Source organism: Geospiza fortis, unplaced genomic scaffold (assembly GCF_000277835.1).
Source record: "Geospiza fortis unplaced genomic scaffold, GeoFor_1.0 scaffold138, whole genome shotgun sequence".
Lineage (NCBI taxonomy): Eukaryota > Metazoa > Chordata > Aves > Passeriformes > Thraupidae > Geospiza > Geospiza fortis.
The window spans coordinates 6,703,398-6,720,123 of NW_005054307.1; the positions used below are offsets into that span (position 1 = coordinate 6,703,398).

At 39.8% G+C, this 16,726-nt stretch overlaps 1 protein-coding gene across 1 annotated transcript in view; it reads right to left on the reverse strand.

The window, feature by feature from the left end:
• Nucleotides 1–15,409: 15,409 nt before the first annotated feature.
• Nucleotides 15,410–16,726, reverse strand: part of VPS50 (VPS50 subunit of EARP/GARPII complex) — a 79,490-nt gene continuing 78,173 nt past the window's right edge. The window contains exon 29 of the mRNA XM_014312102.2: nucleotides 15,410–16,135. Within this exon, the coding sequence (XP_014167577.1) occupies nucleotides 16,016–16,135 (120 nt within the window). The 3' untranslated portion in view covers nucleotides 15,410–16,015. The remainder of the gene's footprint in view (nucleotides 16,136–16,726) is intronic.

Here is a 16,726-nt window from a genome sequence, read left to right on the forward strand (position 1 = left end):
TGCTGTTGACTTTTTCAAAGGATTTGGACTTAGTCCTTATTCATTCACTTTCACTAATTTCTGAACATGTGTTGTGGGCTGTGTCTGACTCTTTTGGACAAGTTCAGTTTAGTGAGTCTGTGTTAATGCTTCAGAACCTGATGGATTTTACCATTATTTAGATTGTTCAGAGTCATTTATTTCAGATATCATTTACTGTCAGTTAGATGTAGTTAAAATATCTTTATTTCGATCCTTAACAGCTGCTACTGAGCAAAATGAAATGAATGAAAAATGCTCAACTTGGTCTTAGAGACACCAACAAACCATCATCTTAAAATCTTGAAAATAAAGAGATGAAATGCACCATGCAGCAAACCAAACTCTGGTTAGATGACAGGAGGTTCATTTTTGCAATTATGATCCAAGTTGTCACAGAAAAGCAGTGCCTATTTAAAGAAGGCATGTGAAGGTTTTTTGTTTGCTGGGCTAATCTCACCCATAATTGCACTTCAAGACCCCAGGGCCTCATTTCTCCTGTTGAATCATAAAATAGATAAGGACAGTTTTAAGACACCCACAACTTCCAGATAGGAAATGAAAACATTTTAACGGCATCTGTGAATGACAACAAACAACGGGAATGATGCACTGGATGTGTCGGATGAGTTGAAAAAAAGATCATGTTTTGCAGAATTATCTCTCCGACTCCTAGCAAAATTGAAGTGTCACATTTCTGTATCTGAGAAATTACCTTAGAAAATTGTTACTAAAATGCAGCATGTAAGTCCATCCCCCATGGTAAGCATTCCAATAGGAGCTACCATTAGAGGACTCTTGTCCTACTTCATGGTGCTCTCACTGTGTTTCACAGGATCTATCTACACCCAATTTTTGCCCACAATTACTTCAGCCAGGCCTTTCCCTTATGTTACCTACTACAACTGCATCCAAAATCCTGCCTGACAGCAGGGGCCGGCAGCAGCACCTCTAAGTCCTTGGGTTGAAGCAGGTTGAAGGGACCTGTTCTCACCTAACCTGGAGCTGCTCTCTGTTCTGCAGGGTGCTCTCTGATAAATCACTGTAGGCTTTTGTATACAATGCATGTTGATATTTGTCCTTAAATGCAGTACACTCTGCATTTGTCTTTCATAAATGGAAAAATTTGGATTAGGTGCATAACAACCAGGAGATGAGCACAGCAATAAGAAAAAGGACAGCAAAGACTGGCTCTAGAACTTACCATCTGAGTCCAGCTCTCTTCCAGGTCATTTTACTCCTGCGTGGCTTAGCCCTATGGGGCTCTAAGGCATCCTGTATGCATGTAGCATTACACAGATAAGACTCATAGTAGAGGACTAGGGAAGCTGCTCTACCCAGCAGTGCCTAAGACCTGGGCTGTTGCCACTGCCTCACTCAGTTTTGCCTCCTGATTCAGCCTAGGTCACTGGTTACTTCTGTTTAATAGAGCAGTGTTTTATATTGCCTGCATATTTTGCAATGAAGTGTTCTGAAGCTCAATCATCATATAACATTTCCTCATTCAAACCATACTCTGATTCAGCAAAGTATCTAAAGAAACATTTACTTGCTGAATGATCCCATCTCTTTCAGCACGAAGTCCAATTTGGAAACACACACTGCAGAACTTCATGGCTAAGTGCAAATGAATAGCAAAAGCTGCTTTTCTGCCAGTGGCCATCAGAGCTACTCCTTCTTTACATAAATTGGAAACAGAAACAAAATATACTCCTATAACGAGGAAAATAGTATGATATGAAACATTTGGATTTTATACAAATGCATGTACTTGGAGCACTTTTGCACAAAGCATCAAAAAGCAATTTGGAACTAATTTATACTTTCGAATTTTTGTCTTAAACGGAACTATTTTTCTATTTGAGAAATAAGCAATATGTCAACTTTTACATAAGGAAGGTTTCTGGGAAGGCTTTTTCCCACAAATCTGCTGCTTTGTGGTTTGGTTTTTTTGCTTGATGCCTTTGCCATGCCTGAACTCCCAGGGTTAGTTTCTCTGTCTGGTGCTCCACAGGAGGTTCCAGTTTGAAACCCAACAAGGGTTCTAGCAGAAACATAAAACATCTTATGATCTGTCTGCTCCCATCTCGCTTACTCTCAGTAAGCACACAAAACACCCAAACAACTTGCCAGGGAAATGGACCCAGAAGAGTAAGCATCCTAAGCATCCCTTTACTGAAGGAAATGAATCAATCTATCTGCTTCACCAGCAGCAACTGGGATTGCAGAGAGGAAAACGGGAATCAGCTGTAGACAGCAGTGCTCACAAGAGCTTGCTCTGGGTGCATTGCTCTTCCTTCATATGTACTCTCTGTTTTACCCAAACTGCACACAGAACCTGACTGCTACAGGCAATGGCAAAGACTTGAGGAGTCAAGATGTGATGCCCATTGGCTCCATTTTGGATCAACCCCAGCAGTGATTACCTAAAATGCAACCAACACAAAGAATTAATGGTATTATGTGCTCAAGGGACAGGACCTGTTTCAATAGCTGCTGTTCAGCTTGCACACATAAATAACTACCTTTGGAAGAAATGCAACAGTAGCCCATAGAATGATGCAATCTACTATGCACATACAAATTTACCCTCAAATTTCATTTCCTATTGAAGCTTGCTGTTGTTATGAGAAGAAGGGCTGAAGTACAAAAAGCTAGCTTTTCTCTGGCAGAAGAGAATGCTTGCTGTGTCTGTTGTGTGAGTGTGAGGATGTTGCACAAGATTACAGAGCATGCCATTCTTATCCATCTGACAACTAATTATGCTGCACAATATATAATGCACAATTAAAAAGCCCCTCAAACATCAATAAAAACTAGCCAGCCTATTTATTATGGCCTACCTGAAAGCCACAGTTGGCTCTGTCTAAGCCTTCCAACGTAGCTTCTAACAAAGTCATAGTATTATGCTAAGACTGAACAAAAATCCAAATAACGTAGGGCAGTAAATGAGACTTTTGCCATTATGACTCACAGGCTCTATATTGGTCTGAAATTGCATAACCTGATGCCCTGACTTGGACAGGCCTGAATTTAGCTTTTTAACTGTGACACTAGTCCAATGTCTGGTACTTGTTACCTAAGCTTATTTTGGTTGATTACAGTTTATAATTTAATGAATACCTATGTTGTGTGGACCAAAGGGCCTCTGAACTGCCTGGAATGAAATTGGTGTGGAAGATGGTAGGTTCAGGATCATACTGGAGGTCACAGATTATAAAACAAATCATGCTGATAAAGCCAGCAGTCCCTACAGGAGTGAAATTTGCATTGCTCTGGAAAAATAGTTCTAGCAGTGAGAAAAATAATAGAAAAAACTAAGTAAATGGAAAGCAGTGAATAGCATTGAAACAAACAGCAGCAAAAAGCAAACAAAATAAACCCAACTGGAACACAAGAGAAAGGTGTACAAAAAATTACCACTGTGTTTGTCCTGACAAAGAGGAGGGACACAGGACACCTTTCTCTTCCCTGGTGAATGCTGCAGGGTGCTGACAGCTCTTCATAACCCACCCACAGGTACACACACTGAAACTCACAGCCCGTCAACTGGAGGAGCATTGCAAGGGTGGACATAAGAAATATACTAAGAAGGAAATTTTATTTTATCACATTTTAACTTTATTATCAAGGATCTCCAGTATTAATTTGAATTAGATATATGGAATACAAATATATAATATTGCAACTAGACTAATCATGCTATTATGATTAGACTCTAAAAGCTTTTCATTTATTTTCTCATATACGTATGTTCTCCTTTTTGCTTGTAAAAGGAATTTGAGTATAAGAGTAAAATTATCCTAAATATTTCCATCCTGGCCACCGAGTTGCTTTCCCACTGATCTCCCATCCATTCAAATTATACAGGATGTCTTATGAATAGTAATCTGTTATTAGATTGTTATTGGATCTATTTTGCATTGTCTCAAACTCTCAAATGCCACTGTGTTGCAGAGAATGACTCATTTGCACTGCATAGCAAACGTGTCTGAAAAAGCCAAAGGTCCTTGTTGGCAGCCGCTGGGCAAGTGAACTTTTGTCACGCTGCAATCAAAGTCAGAGCTGAGAGTTACTCACGCCTCACACAGGACCTGAGTGCAATTGGCCTATTCAGGAGTTTTGCTCCTGGTAAACAAAGAAGTGGAGAGAAAAGGAGAAAGATAAGAGGAGCAGGAGCATGCAAGTAGAATCCAGAGAAGGGGGTAGGATCAAGACAACAGAGAAATAATCTGTAGAGCAGTTTGAAGAATTGCCCTGGATAGCACATTTTGAGTAGACAGCAGTCCAATTGCCTCATGCTTTATTATATATTCTCCTACATCCTTCATGAATATGACAAGCAGAAGCCTGTCACCAGTTACCAAGCAACTGGGAACTGTAATAAGAATTAATATTAATAAAAATGCAAAAATTCTAACATAAGACTTCGGTGTTTAAACTGTAAACAGGAAGCAAAGAAATATGCATAATTGGAGTGATTTGGGTTTTTAAGTGCTGCTTATTTCTAAGTATTGATGGACTATTTTTATTCAGAACTGTTTCAACAGTTTTTGACTGAGACAACATGCTACAGCTCCTAATGTAAGTCTGAAATTAAACAAGTTGTAATTCAATATCACAAGTGAAACTCCTTCCTAATTCAGGTAAAAAGACACTAGCAGTTCTAAGATACATTTCTGAGAAACAACCTTGCAAGTTCCTAAATCAAATGGCAGATCCATTTCATATGTTGTTTCTGCTAACGTAAATTCATTTAGAAACAACAACACACTCTTGATCACCCAGAAGTTTTGCTGATCGTTTCAGGAAATGTGTATGCAAGGTCAGAGCCAGCTCTCTTTCACAGCCATGGAAGAGTCAGTGGAGGTCAACATGTAGTTTAGATAACAAGGAGTCATTTTGATTTGCACAGGGTGGCCAAAGCCCCCATGCAGACATGTATATATTAGAAATCTTGCGCATCTAAGTCCAGCACCTTCCAGAAGCTTGAGACCCCCAAATCCTGCTTGGTGTAGTCAATTTAATCATTTTAGCCCCACCTTTCTAGACATAATATGTTTTAATTCCTATTATATTGTTCCATGAATGAGATTTATTTTACTAATTGAATGCAGGTAAAATTTCAGAATGAATATATGGATTTTATCTATTTTGGAAGAGTCTTGGGGTTGTAGTATTTTTCCAGATTGTGGTGTTGTCAATTTATAAGATCAAACACCTGGGCTTTTAAAATAGCTGATAAGAAAATGAATAAAATGAGGTGGGCATCATTCTTCTTTCACAAGCAGAACAATCCATTCCAGGGCAGCCCTTTGATCATAGGGTCTGTGTTTGGCTGCACTCAGGACCTGCACAGAGAAGCTCCTCGTGGTATTGGACATGCGTGCATCTGAGCTGACTGGTTAGAAACCCACTGGATGGATCTCCTAAAGGTAATAAATAGAGCTCCTGCCTAATCAAAGGATTGTGTCGTTTCCCATAATAGCAATTCCTGTGTCAGCACTGCTGAAAGTACTGCTACAGTAGGGCTTAACAAAGGCAGAACAGTCAAGTCAACCTCGTTAAGCCCCTCCTAGGGCAAACTTGGCCATGGCCAAATCCTACAAATCTGCTTAAGAACCTCACAGCAGAAGATCTCTTGGCAAATTATAAAAGACAACACATTCTATTCTTCTGAGCCTTCAATTAAAATTTTTAAAAATCTGAAAGTAAAAGTGAAATGTAAAACCTACAATGTGGAAGTGACTTTAAAACAATAAATAATCAAACAAAAGAAACAAAATCAGGAATTTGTTTTTATAGATGCTGAACTCTTGCTCCTTCTGTGTCACCCAAAAAACCCAAAATTGACCCACATTCTCAACCAAGAAAAGGGCTGGAACTAATTCCTGCCCTTCACACAACACCCTACCCAGGGAAGTAGAGGATGAAGACCAACACTAAAGGTATAGAAATGTCTTCAGCAGCTCTAAGACCAAGGATAATGGCAATCTGAGCCCTGGTATTGGTGCATTAAAAAAAAAGATCGTTTTATAGGCTAAGGACCCAAGACTCCCCACAGATCTTTACATAAGTCTAAAAAAGAAAAAGCAAGGGGAAAAAAAAGAAAGAAAAAGGATAGTGTATTTAAAATTAATGACCTAACGGTAATTGGTACTTCACTGACTCAATTTGCAAATGGAGAAAAATGTCTTTCTGACAGAGTTCACATATAGCAATGGCCCTGAGTACATACGTGTCTCTATGGAATAAAAAGTACATTTGACTTTCAATGGAAGAAACCATTTCCTTCTCACTTTACTGGTAGATTTCATCTCAAAAGCTTATTTCAGAGTTTTTTTTGTATCTAATTAGAATTCAGTGTTTGATTTACTATTTCAAAGCATATTTTTACAGAAGGTTGTATTTCAACATTTTGTTTCAGGGTGTTTCTTGCCAATCCTTCCTTGCACTGTCAGTTTTTTCCTCACTGCCTTTTTGGTGGCTGAAGCCAGGCTCTGCCCCCTTCCTGTTCTTTCTGTGATCCACTGGTATTATGGAGAAACAATTCTGGGCTTCCATTGCTTCAGCCCTCTTCCCTTTATCTCTGTCATGACAGCGTCCTCCGTATTTTGCGATTTATTCCTTCCTACCTTTGAGAAAGTGTGAAAGCTTCAGTCATTCCTTTCTAGCCTAAAACAGCACAGCGACACTGAGGCTGTCTGGTATCACAGCAGATGGTTAACTTCACAGGAAAGCTGTGTGAAGAAAACCTAATGACCTTGTTTGCAAGATTGCAGGAAACAGGAACCCTCACCATTTCCTCCGGTCCCCTCCACAACTGTGGGCCATCCTATCCCTTGGGAATGGGAAATGATCTTCCAAGCTGGCTGACAGAATTATGTAGCTTCTGGCTGACATTCTGCATTTCTATATTGGACCAAGTGCCCCAATGTTCCAAAAACAGTTTTGTCCATTTTTCAGACACTTTATTCCTTGCTCAGGTTTCTTCCTCAGGTTTTCCAGTTGAGTGCACATGATTGAACCATGAGGGGACACTGGCAGTGATGGCTGCTGGTTGCAAGGGCAACACCAGGGACTTGATCCCACCTCTCCTCCTGTACAGGTGGAGCTGTTTGGGACCTTTAAATTTCACAGGGAAAATACAGGCCATGGTGCTTCAGGTAAACCTCGAGGCTGCCTTTAGGAAGATGGTGGGATGCATACATGTACAACCAAATTGACATTTGGGTAGAATGAAGGTTGGGGGAGGGTGGTTGAGTCAGAAGAGAGAATGATCTGACACAATGCATCAAAAAACCGGTCTGTCTTTTGTCCATGAGCTATTGTGAGAAGCAAAAATAAAAGAAATTTGTCAGAGTAGTCCACTTCCTTTTCAGATTATCTTACCTTTAGAGACTGCAATGGGAGGAATGAAATTCCAAATCTTCTTCCAAAGCGCATTCAGCCTTTTCATAGCACAAATATTGTGCTCACAAATATTCCTCTTCATTACACCCAATTATTTGGAACGGCCTAATTTTCACAAAATAAGTATTCTAAACAGACAATACATGTGCACCAAGTCTGCAAATGACTTTTCACTGATACCCAGGCAGGTATTTAATGCACAACAAAGAATGGCTGCTTATATAAGCACAATGTTTCCTGTACCTTCGAGAAGAAACTGTTCAACATTTCATTTTCATTCAATCGGTTTGAATACAAAATAATGATTAGAGATGAACATGAAAAACTAGGTATTAGTCTGACTTAATAGATCAGAGAGGAGGAACTAGAAGGGTTATTGTTTCCTCTCCATGGCAGGTGACAGAGAGGCCACTTTGCTCAGTTGTCTTCCTATTCCTTTCCACATATTGGGGTAGATAATGGGAGATTCTGTCAAATGAGCAGAGCATTTTGTATTTCTCTGGTCCCTCATTGTTTTAGTCCTGAATTTGATCACCACAAAACCTATATCAAAATCATCTATTTTGTAGTGAGATTTTTACCATTTGTTCCTCTCTTCAGCCCAGGACATATTGGAAATACGGTCTCTGGAAGATGGTGACTGTTCAGCCTGCAGCCTGGCTACTCTGCTCACTCTACATCCTAGACCCTCCAGATACCCTCCATCAGCCTTGCTCCAGGGCTGGCATGGAAATGCTTCTGTAGCCTGAGCCCATGATCCAACACATGCTGAAAGGCAAGTCCCTATTTCCTCCTTGGAGCATTCCATTAAAACCAATATCAGATTAATCAGATCAGATTAATTTCCTCCTCTGATTGCACTTGCATCTCCTCATTTGTCCCTACCAAACAAAGGTTGGTGTTTCAGAGTGATGCTCTAATTCAGACTCCACTAACACAAAGGGCAGGCAGCAGAGACTGGCTGGTGATTTCTTTAGGAGGAATATCCTCCCTGTGCACTGTGACAGAGAGCTTGTGACCCCATGAGAGAGAGGCAGCCCTCTGTGTGGTCCCCCAGGCTGCTCCCCTGCTTCAACAGCATGTGGATTGCAGTACAACAAACCAGATTATCTTCTCTTGGCAGTCAGGTGTCCTCTAGTCACCAGCCTCTGGATCCTTGTCATTCAGCCTGGGGTTTTTGCCCAGTTTCTCACAACCTTTCTTTAGCTGGCTGCCCCCACCCCTTCCAGCCCTCTTCTTGGAGGATCCACATGGCCAGGATGGGCACAATGCAGGTTCACAGAGGTCCCATGAAGGCATGGCTCAACACCTCAACAATTTCAGGGCTGGATTCTGCTTTCCACTCCAAGGGCTGATGCCTCCAACCTTGCTGACACCAGTGCTAACTGGGCTATCTCAACAGAAGGTGCTCTAGGGGTTAATCTCTGGGGAGAGGGGAGTGAGGCATCTCCGATGGGTGACAAGGGGTGGCACCCCTTTGGGAGGAGGGATGAGGGGGATTCTGTGCTGTGGGTATACACAAACCAACAGAGATTACCAGACTTGGCTGCAATCTATGTCATTCTTAGATTCAAGCCCCCCTGAGGCAACAGAAATCATTAATTCCACATTTTAACTGAAACTCCAGCAGGGTGATGATGGTGTCCATGACCAGAGCTCCTGAGTGCTGCTGGCAAGACTCATATAAGTTGGAAGTGATGCCCACGGAAAGCATCCCCCCCCCTCAGACTGCCACTGACCTTTACTGTGATCTTTTTTGGTCTTGTAGTGTGCAGTAGGGTGTAAAAGAAAAAAATATGCCAAAAATTTACCTGTCAATTATATGCAAAAAGAAGCTAATGCTTTAATCTCTATTCTCCTCCACACTGTATAAGTAAAACAAGGTAGATATATTAAGAAAATATTTAAAGAAGTCCAGTGTTCTGCATTTTTTTGTAATTTTCTTTTCCTAAGAAATCATTGTTTATAAAACAGCAAATATGAACACTATCCCATTTTCAGGAAAACATTTGAGAGTACAGAGTAGAAGAGCCCAGTCTGAAAATCCTTCACTGACCTCATGAAATATTGAGAGCAGAAAGGTTCATCACAAAGTACCAGATAACCCCAGAGAAAATTATACTTCTATTTTCTAGGTTGTGATACAGGCGCATGCTGACCCCCAGAAAAATTTTTATCTACTTAAAGATTTTTTTTCTCATTCCTACAAAGAGCACAGTTCAAAACATCCCACATGCATGTCACTCAGTCCAATTTCCAGCTTCACTGACCATTCGTTAGTTAATGAATGTGGTTAAATTATTCATACAATTCCCTTCTTTCAAATGTAGAAAACTGACATTTAACACAGAAATGACTCTCAACCTAAGGACATGAGATAAGAGCACCCAAGTTCATGGGAGCTAATAATACAGAATCTTCAACAGAGCCTACCAGCTTAGAGTCTGCACACTCACCCAGGCAACCAAAGCTAATCAATTTACTGCCTCAAAAAAAAGTCTCTAGAGATATTATCCCATCATTTCTCATTATTGAAGACATAGATCTTAAAAAGTATGGATAGGCATAGAAAAAAATTTCCCCAATCTCTTTACCTGATTATTTCATTTGTAAGAGTTTCAGATATAGGCTTTACAAAAAAATAATATTTGTAAAAAAAAATAAATTACCAAGAATTTTATGTCCTAATTCTCTTGTGAGCAAGCAAGATTTTAAATCTCATCTACACTCTCCTTGAACCTCCTCGTCTAGCTTTTTTTGCACATTAATTCTGGTATTTAGGTCTTAACTCAGTACCTTAAGAAATATAACTTGAGCTTCAAAGAAAATAAGAATGTGATTCACAGTGGCTGTTTGCCTATTGTTACCCTGTGAAAAAAAACAGTTCATGTTTCAGCTTCCCCAGGGTTAAGTCACCAAAAGCTGGCTGAAAGTACAGCTTGTGCCTTATGGCCTAACAGCACCTCACAAACTGTTATCAATAATGCTGTTTCTTTTATACCTAGGGGAGTTGAGAACAGGAAAATATAACAAACTTGTCTACATCAGGCACTGAGACAGAGCAGAACCCAAATCAAAGCTCAGGATGACTCTGTGACCTGGCTGCTGTGGTATGCAGTAGTTCTAAGGTGTTCCCACTGGGGCATCCTTTCTCCCAGCCAGGGTAGCCACAAACACCAAGAGCTCTCCTGGCACACAAGGCAAAAGCACTCGTGCATCACCCAGAGCCCTGCATCTCACTGCAGACATTTTGAGCAACTGAAGGCAGAAATAAACACCTCACTAAAAATAAACAGAGCTCAACATAAAGGTCTGAGAAGGAAAGGCCTTTTCGAACAGCAGAGACACCAGCACAGCACTGGGATGCATCTGCTAGGGGGAAAGAAGAGCTAATGGTATTACAGCCATGACACACCACTACTATTCATGGCAAATATTTTCTCTAGTGAAATTCAGCACATTATAAACCACCATGACCACTCAGCTGGTTGGAACATTAGGCTGCTTAAATATTCTAACTGTGCTGGAGGAGACAGCTGAACTAGCAGCTCAGGGCCAGGAATTACCCCCAGGTCAAACTCATTTACATAAATGACATTTTCCTACACTTCTGGAAATAAATGGTCCTGAAAACTCACAGATGCTTAGTACTGTGCTAAAAACTGCAGCAGGCATCTGAATTCCTGCATTTATTGGGGTCCAAGATTTCAAGCTCTCCCAGAGCAAGCTACATTTTCACCAGGCTGCCCTTCCCCTGCATTTCAGCTTGATCCACCCATGCCCTGACCCAGGAGTGTTGTACATCCAAAACAGATATGCTCCCCAGCAGCCAGGACAGCAAGCATGACTGTCCATGAGCCTTCCCTAAGGGCAAGAGCAACATGCTCCACCCACCAAGTGTCCAACCTGCAGCTTTCAATGTTTTGGGCTGTGCTGGAGCTCCTCTCCAGCAGGCTCGCCTGTGGTGCTTCCTGCAGACCACATATTAGCAGCACACACAGCCTGTGGCAGAGGGAGCAGAACAGTAACTCCAGTGTACCCCAAACTCAGATTATGTCCTTGTCCTCAACAGACACCCTTTACTCCCACATGCAAACACCTCCACACTACTTACCCAGGCTGCAGTGTCAGTGACAATGACAGCAGAGAAACCAGTAGCATGTGGCTTTTTGTTCAATTTTACCATTCTTTTCTTGTAGTCCCTTACATTGCACACAAAGCTCTCTGTGTGTATATATTTCCATAATAATATAAGGATGAATTTCAAGGAACACAAATTCATGGTGCATATTCCAAATGCCATCCCTGCAGCTCTCAGATAGCAGCCCCAGGATAATTTTCCTATACAGGGACCCTTTTTATTTTAAGGCTCAAGTGACATTTCTTTTTTATTGTTTACTGAAATACAGTGAATGGGATGACTTTCTATGTATGAATAAAAATTACTAGTGATGTAGGGCAGGAAATATATACAGGTACAAACTCTGGATTTATTTGTAAGAAACATCTTCAGAAATACCTGCAGTCATTTTGCACATCTGATCATTCATTTTGTGATTAGTGACAAGAGGTACCCCCCTGCATCTCTTGCCCTAGATCTTCAGCTTGCTTGTATATTTTGTTTTTCAAAGATCAACACATTTAGACAGATACTTGACAACTTAAATCTGACAATATTGAAATCTGTGCAAGATAATCCACAAATCAGTACATCTCTGTAACACAGATCTGTACATCTCTGCTCTGAATGTAGGTTTTCTTTTCACACGTGTATCCAGAGCTGCAGACCAAGCCAGCACATCTTCTACTGTAGAGAAGAACAGCCAAGCAGACTCAAGTTTAGTTCACATACAACCATTTTTAATTTAGCTTATACATGTAAAGTCTCTGGGACTGGATGGAATACTCCACAAAATTAAGCACTGGATCCACAACAAAAACTTAAGGTTACTCATGTCATCATTTTTTTCTCAGACGTGTTTTATCATATGGCATGCTATTGATTTATGCCTATTTAAAAAAACCAAAACACATGTTTGTGAAGCCCTGAGTATTAGTTAAAGATACTGTTCCACATAACACTTCATGATCTCATGGATGAACAGGAGATCCTTAAAAACCACGTCTCTGCTGTGATGAAAACCAGCTCTGGCAGTGCAAAAACAACACACTCACAAATATCCTTAAATAGCCATCAAGCACAGAAACCTTGCTGCTTGCAAATTGCATTATTTCCATATTTGCACCATAATCCCACTGTCAGTGCAATGTTTAGCCTTTATGCTACACTGTTTCAAACAGTGTTTAAAAATAAAAAAGATACCATCAAAAATACAATAAATCTGCATTTTTTGGACCATCTCCATTTGTGTCATTTACAATATAGCAGGTCATAAACAGGAAAAGATCCCAAATAGATCACTTTCACAGTAAGAAGAGGGGATCCTTACAGTTTTGTGCATTCTGTGACACAATAGCAAGCACAACTCACATCCACAATTGTACATTTGGTATCTCTCACAAAACATACCTTTATCATTCACATCTGAAAAAAGTTCAGAGGGAGTGCAAAACTTTCACAGAGGCTTTGAGGCAGCCCTCTTTTATGCCCTCAGGGGATAAGGGCAAAGAAGGGAGGCTGTTCTTTCAGTGAACACAAGCTATAATTTACACCCCACATCTGGGGCTTGCTAAGCAGATCTGGACAGGGCCTGGTTTTTCCCACTTAAGATCAGAAGCAAGCCAAGTTTTTACTGTACACATGGGAAGACAGCCATGTGGGAAAAATGGAACCTGGAACAGTCAATCACCTGAAAATGTAGCTACTTGCCTGAAATCATGGCACATCCATGTTCCACCCTGATGAGCACTAGAATTCACACCTCCAGGGGCTGCTCTGTGTACTGTCCCACCAGCTGGTCCAAGATGGTCTTTTCCATCTGCTTTGAATAATTAAACCTATACCAAAGCAAGGACCTCAATCGTACATCAGGGCCACACAAGCAATCAGCTGGCTTCCTGCTATTTTTGTCCCAGTTCCATGCTTTTTGGAAGGACAGTGTCACCATGAGATATAGCTGAGAGAAGCTGACAGTAGAAATGCCAGTTGTGTGCTGTCAGTGTAGTGTAGGTATAGGCTTTGCCTAACCAGAGACTTGAAAACTGCTCAGCTATGTTCCAGGTGACTGTGACAAATATCAGAGGACCTAGGCACCAGGATTTAGCCTTCATCAGGCTAAAGAAGGATTGACAGATGCCCACTTCTGCGCTGCTGGTCAGTCTTCTTGGAGATCGGAGGCAATTTTCTTCTATTATTAAAGTTTTGCAAAATACTCCTCTAAAACATAAAGGATATTTAAGCTATATTTTTTGCTGCAGAAAAAGCAGTATAAGAGGCTTATTGCAGAGGAGAAGATGCACAAAGATGCTCAAAAATCAATTTTACAAAAAAAATCTCATATCAGAGGAGGGCAACTACCAAACATATCCTTAGTGAGATAACAATTTAGCACTCAGTGAAAACTTAGCTCCGTTAGTCAGTCAGAACCAAACAATATATGGAATATTCTGAGTTAGAACAGACCCACAAGGATCAATGAGTCCAACATCTGATTTCACACAGGGCAATCTAAAAACATGTGTCTAAGAGTGTATGTAGGCCATTTAGCCATGTGGTTTCCTGCTTGGCATCAATCCTGGGCAGCAAGGAAAAGTTATTTTCAAAAATATAATTATTTCTGAGGCATATACGATTGAAGATCATACAGTTGTTGCATAGGTTTAAAACTGCTTCTAGCACATTCTTTTATTTGGGGGCTTACTTAAAAACAGTAAGTCGAACTATAGATTTACTACCAAAAAAACCACTCCTGATTGTGGTTCATGCAATTGCTCACCTTGACCCTGTATTCCAATGACTATACCTCTACCTTTTGGTAAGAACTAAAATTACAGTGACCTAAGCAGCTCAGGAGAAATTAAATGTGTTCAGCTCACCAAATCTCTGGTAAAGATATTTGAATTTCTTATGTCATCCAAGAGATTAAAATGGAAAGATATTTTACACTAATAGTCCCCAACATGTTTCTGTTTCTTTCAAGAGCTCTTGCTCAGGATTTGACTCCAGGGCAGACAGGCTGACGCAGAAGTGCACACTTTCATCTGTCCCACCTCTTTAATTAGGATTAAAGTGATTCAGCTTCAACATATATGGTGACAAACCTCTAAGCAAGATTTGAACAGAACTAGGCAAGACAGCATGGTCAATAAAGAACAGTGTAAATTTTGTTTTAAATCTTATTTCCTTTAAAATACAGATAAACAAGGAAGCTGAATACCACACAGTCAATGTTTAAAATGTAATTTCTGTCATTCTTCTAAAACTGTATACAGGCTTTCTCTAAACTCACACAATGATGCTCAGTACACTTCTGAAGAGGAAACCAGGCCACAGAAATGAACAATCATAATTACTCCATGAGGCAATTTTCTGTCACAGCAGTACTGCTGATATTCACTAACTCCAGGTTCCCTCATGTCTGAATTAATGTACAATGGCAAGTATGAATCCCAAACTGAGAATTTAACATGCTGCACACACCAGCAGATAGCAGCCTCTGTAATTAATTTTACCTATTAGCTCAAAGTTTCCTTTAAAACAGTCTGAGAGCACTCCAGAAAGTTGATTGTGTAATAAAAAATAAAATTCCTGAAACTTTACATACTGAAAACCAAAGGTAAACCAGAAAATTTCAGTGAAGTCAGTGATGCTCTGACAAATTGATTTCTAGGGCACATACGCAGTCAAGCCATTTTGCTTTGCTCAAGATCACTCAGGATGCTACAGCAAAGCAGGAAACAGGAAGATTATCTTAGTATCAATCCAAAACTTAAGTCAGAAAAACATTACTCCAATTCCCTGGCATTATTGCTGACATTTTGCATTGTTGAATTGGAAAAACAAAGTCTCACAAACAAATCATATTAACATACAATGTTTATTATCTTCTATTAATCTGAAGTCAATCATTTTGATATGACTAAATTAATTCTGAAATAAACAGACATTTTTAAATACATATTAAGATGATGGGCTTCAACATGAGAGTACTTAGTTGGTCTGCACTCAATCCACATGCAGGTTACATAGATCAAATTATTATACATATCTTTTCACTTTACACTGGACTATAATACAGCACAATTTCTGGAGGTGAAAGCAGGGAGGAAAGAAATCATATTTTCAAGTAGCCCTTTTATTCAAAAAGAGCATCAATGATATATTAAGCCATTGTGTTTCTCTCTGATTTTGATTTTACTTACAGTATACACTTTTGTAAAACATATAGCTCATCAATGATACACAGTGGCCCTTCACTAAGGGCAAGTAACCAAAAAAAAAAAAAAGAAAAACGACAGAAAATAATTCTACAGATTAGAAAAGTCATATTTTAGAACATTTTCACTTCAGAGTGTCTCCAATGTTGCTAAGAAAGGTCATGCACAACATTTCTAATGTTGTCATTAGTCCATGAGAGAAATGTCTGCATGCTTCACATGTCAGAAAGAAAGCAGCTTTCTCCAGTTATCTCTTAGGCCTGTCTGTGTCATCAATGGTAGCTAACAGCTTCTGTCTTGCCTTTTTGTTGATGTAGGTGCCCAGACAAATATTCACCAGATTGGTCAGCTGCTTAGTGGAATATTCCTGGCAAACAAAAACAGATCATGTTAGGGCAGAGTAAAACACCAGACAAAGACAAAAAAATTTAAAATACACAGACATAGTCAGTGTGGATTTCACAACTGATAGAAGCATCAGTACACAGAGGAGATTTAAAGCTGTAGTTCAGCCATGTCTGGATAGTTTTCATAGTTGAGGCAGAGGACAAAACTGTATTTTGCTACATGGTGGCTTATAATGGAAAATGCTTATGACTTTAAAAGTACTGGAAAGAGCTCACATAAAGTAACTCTGTGAACATGTATATAAATCAAATTTTAATGTGTTTTCCATTCTTTGGGAGGCTTGGTGGGAAAACATATGCAAATGATTAAGCTTTCAACACAAAACCTTTTCTTTTTCCACAAACTGCGATAACTGTTGGTGATCTTTTTTATTTTAACTTCCCATTTCCAATAAGCTTCTAAATGCTTCTGTCAGCAGAGTCTCCAAACGATTTTGATTTCAGTACATGATAAAGGAGGAAAAAATGTCAAAAATGTGAAGAAAACAATTCTTAACACCTGTGAAAACACCGTATTTGCCAGTATTACCTTTATGTCTTGACACTATCCA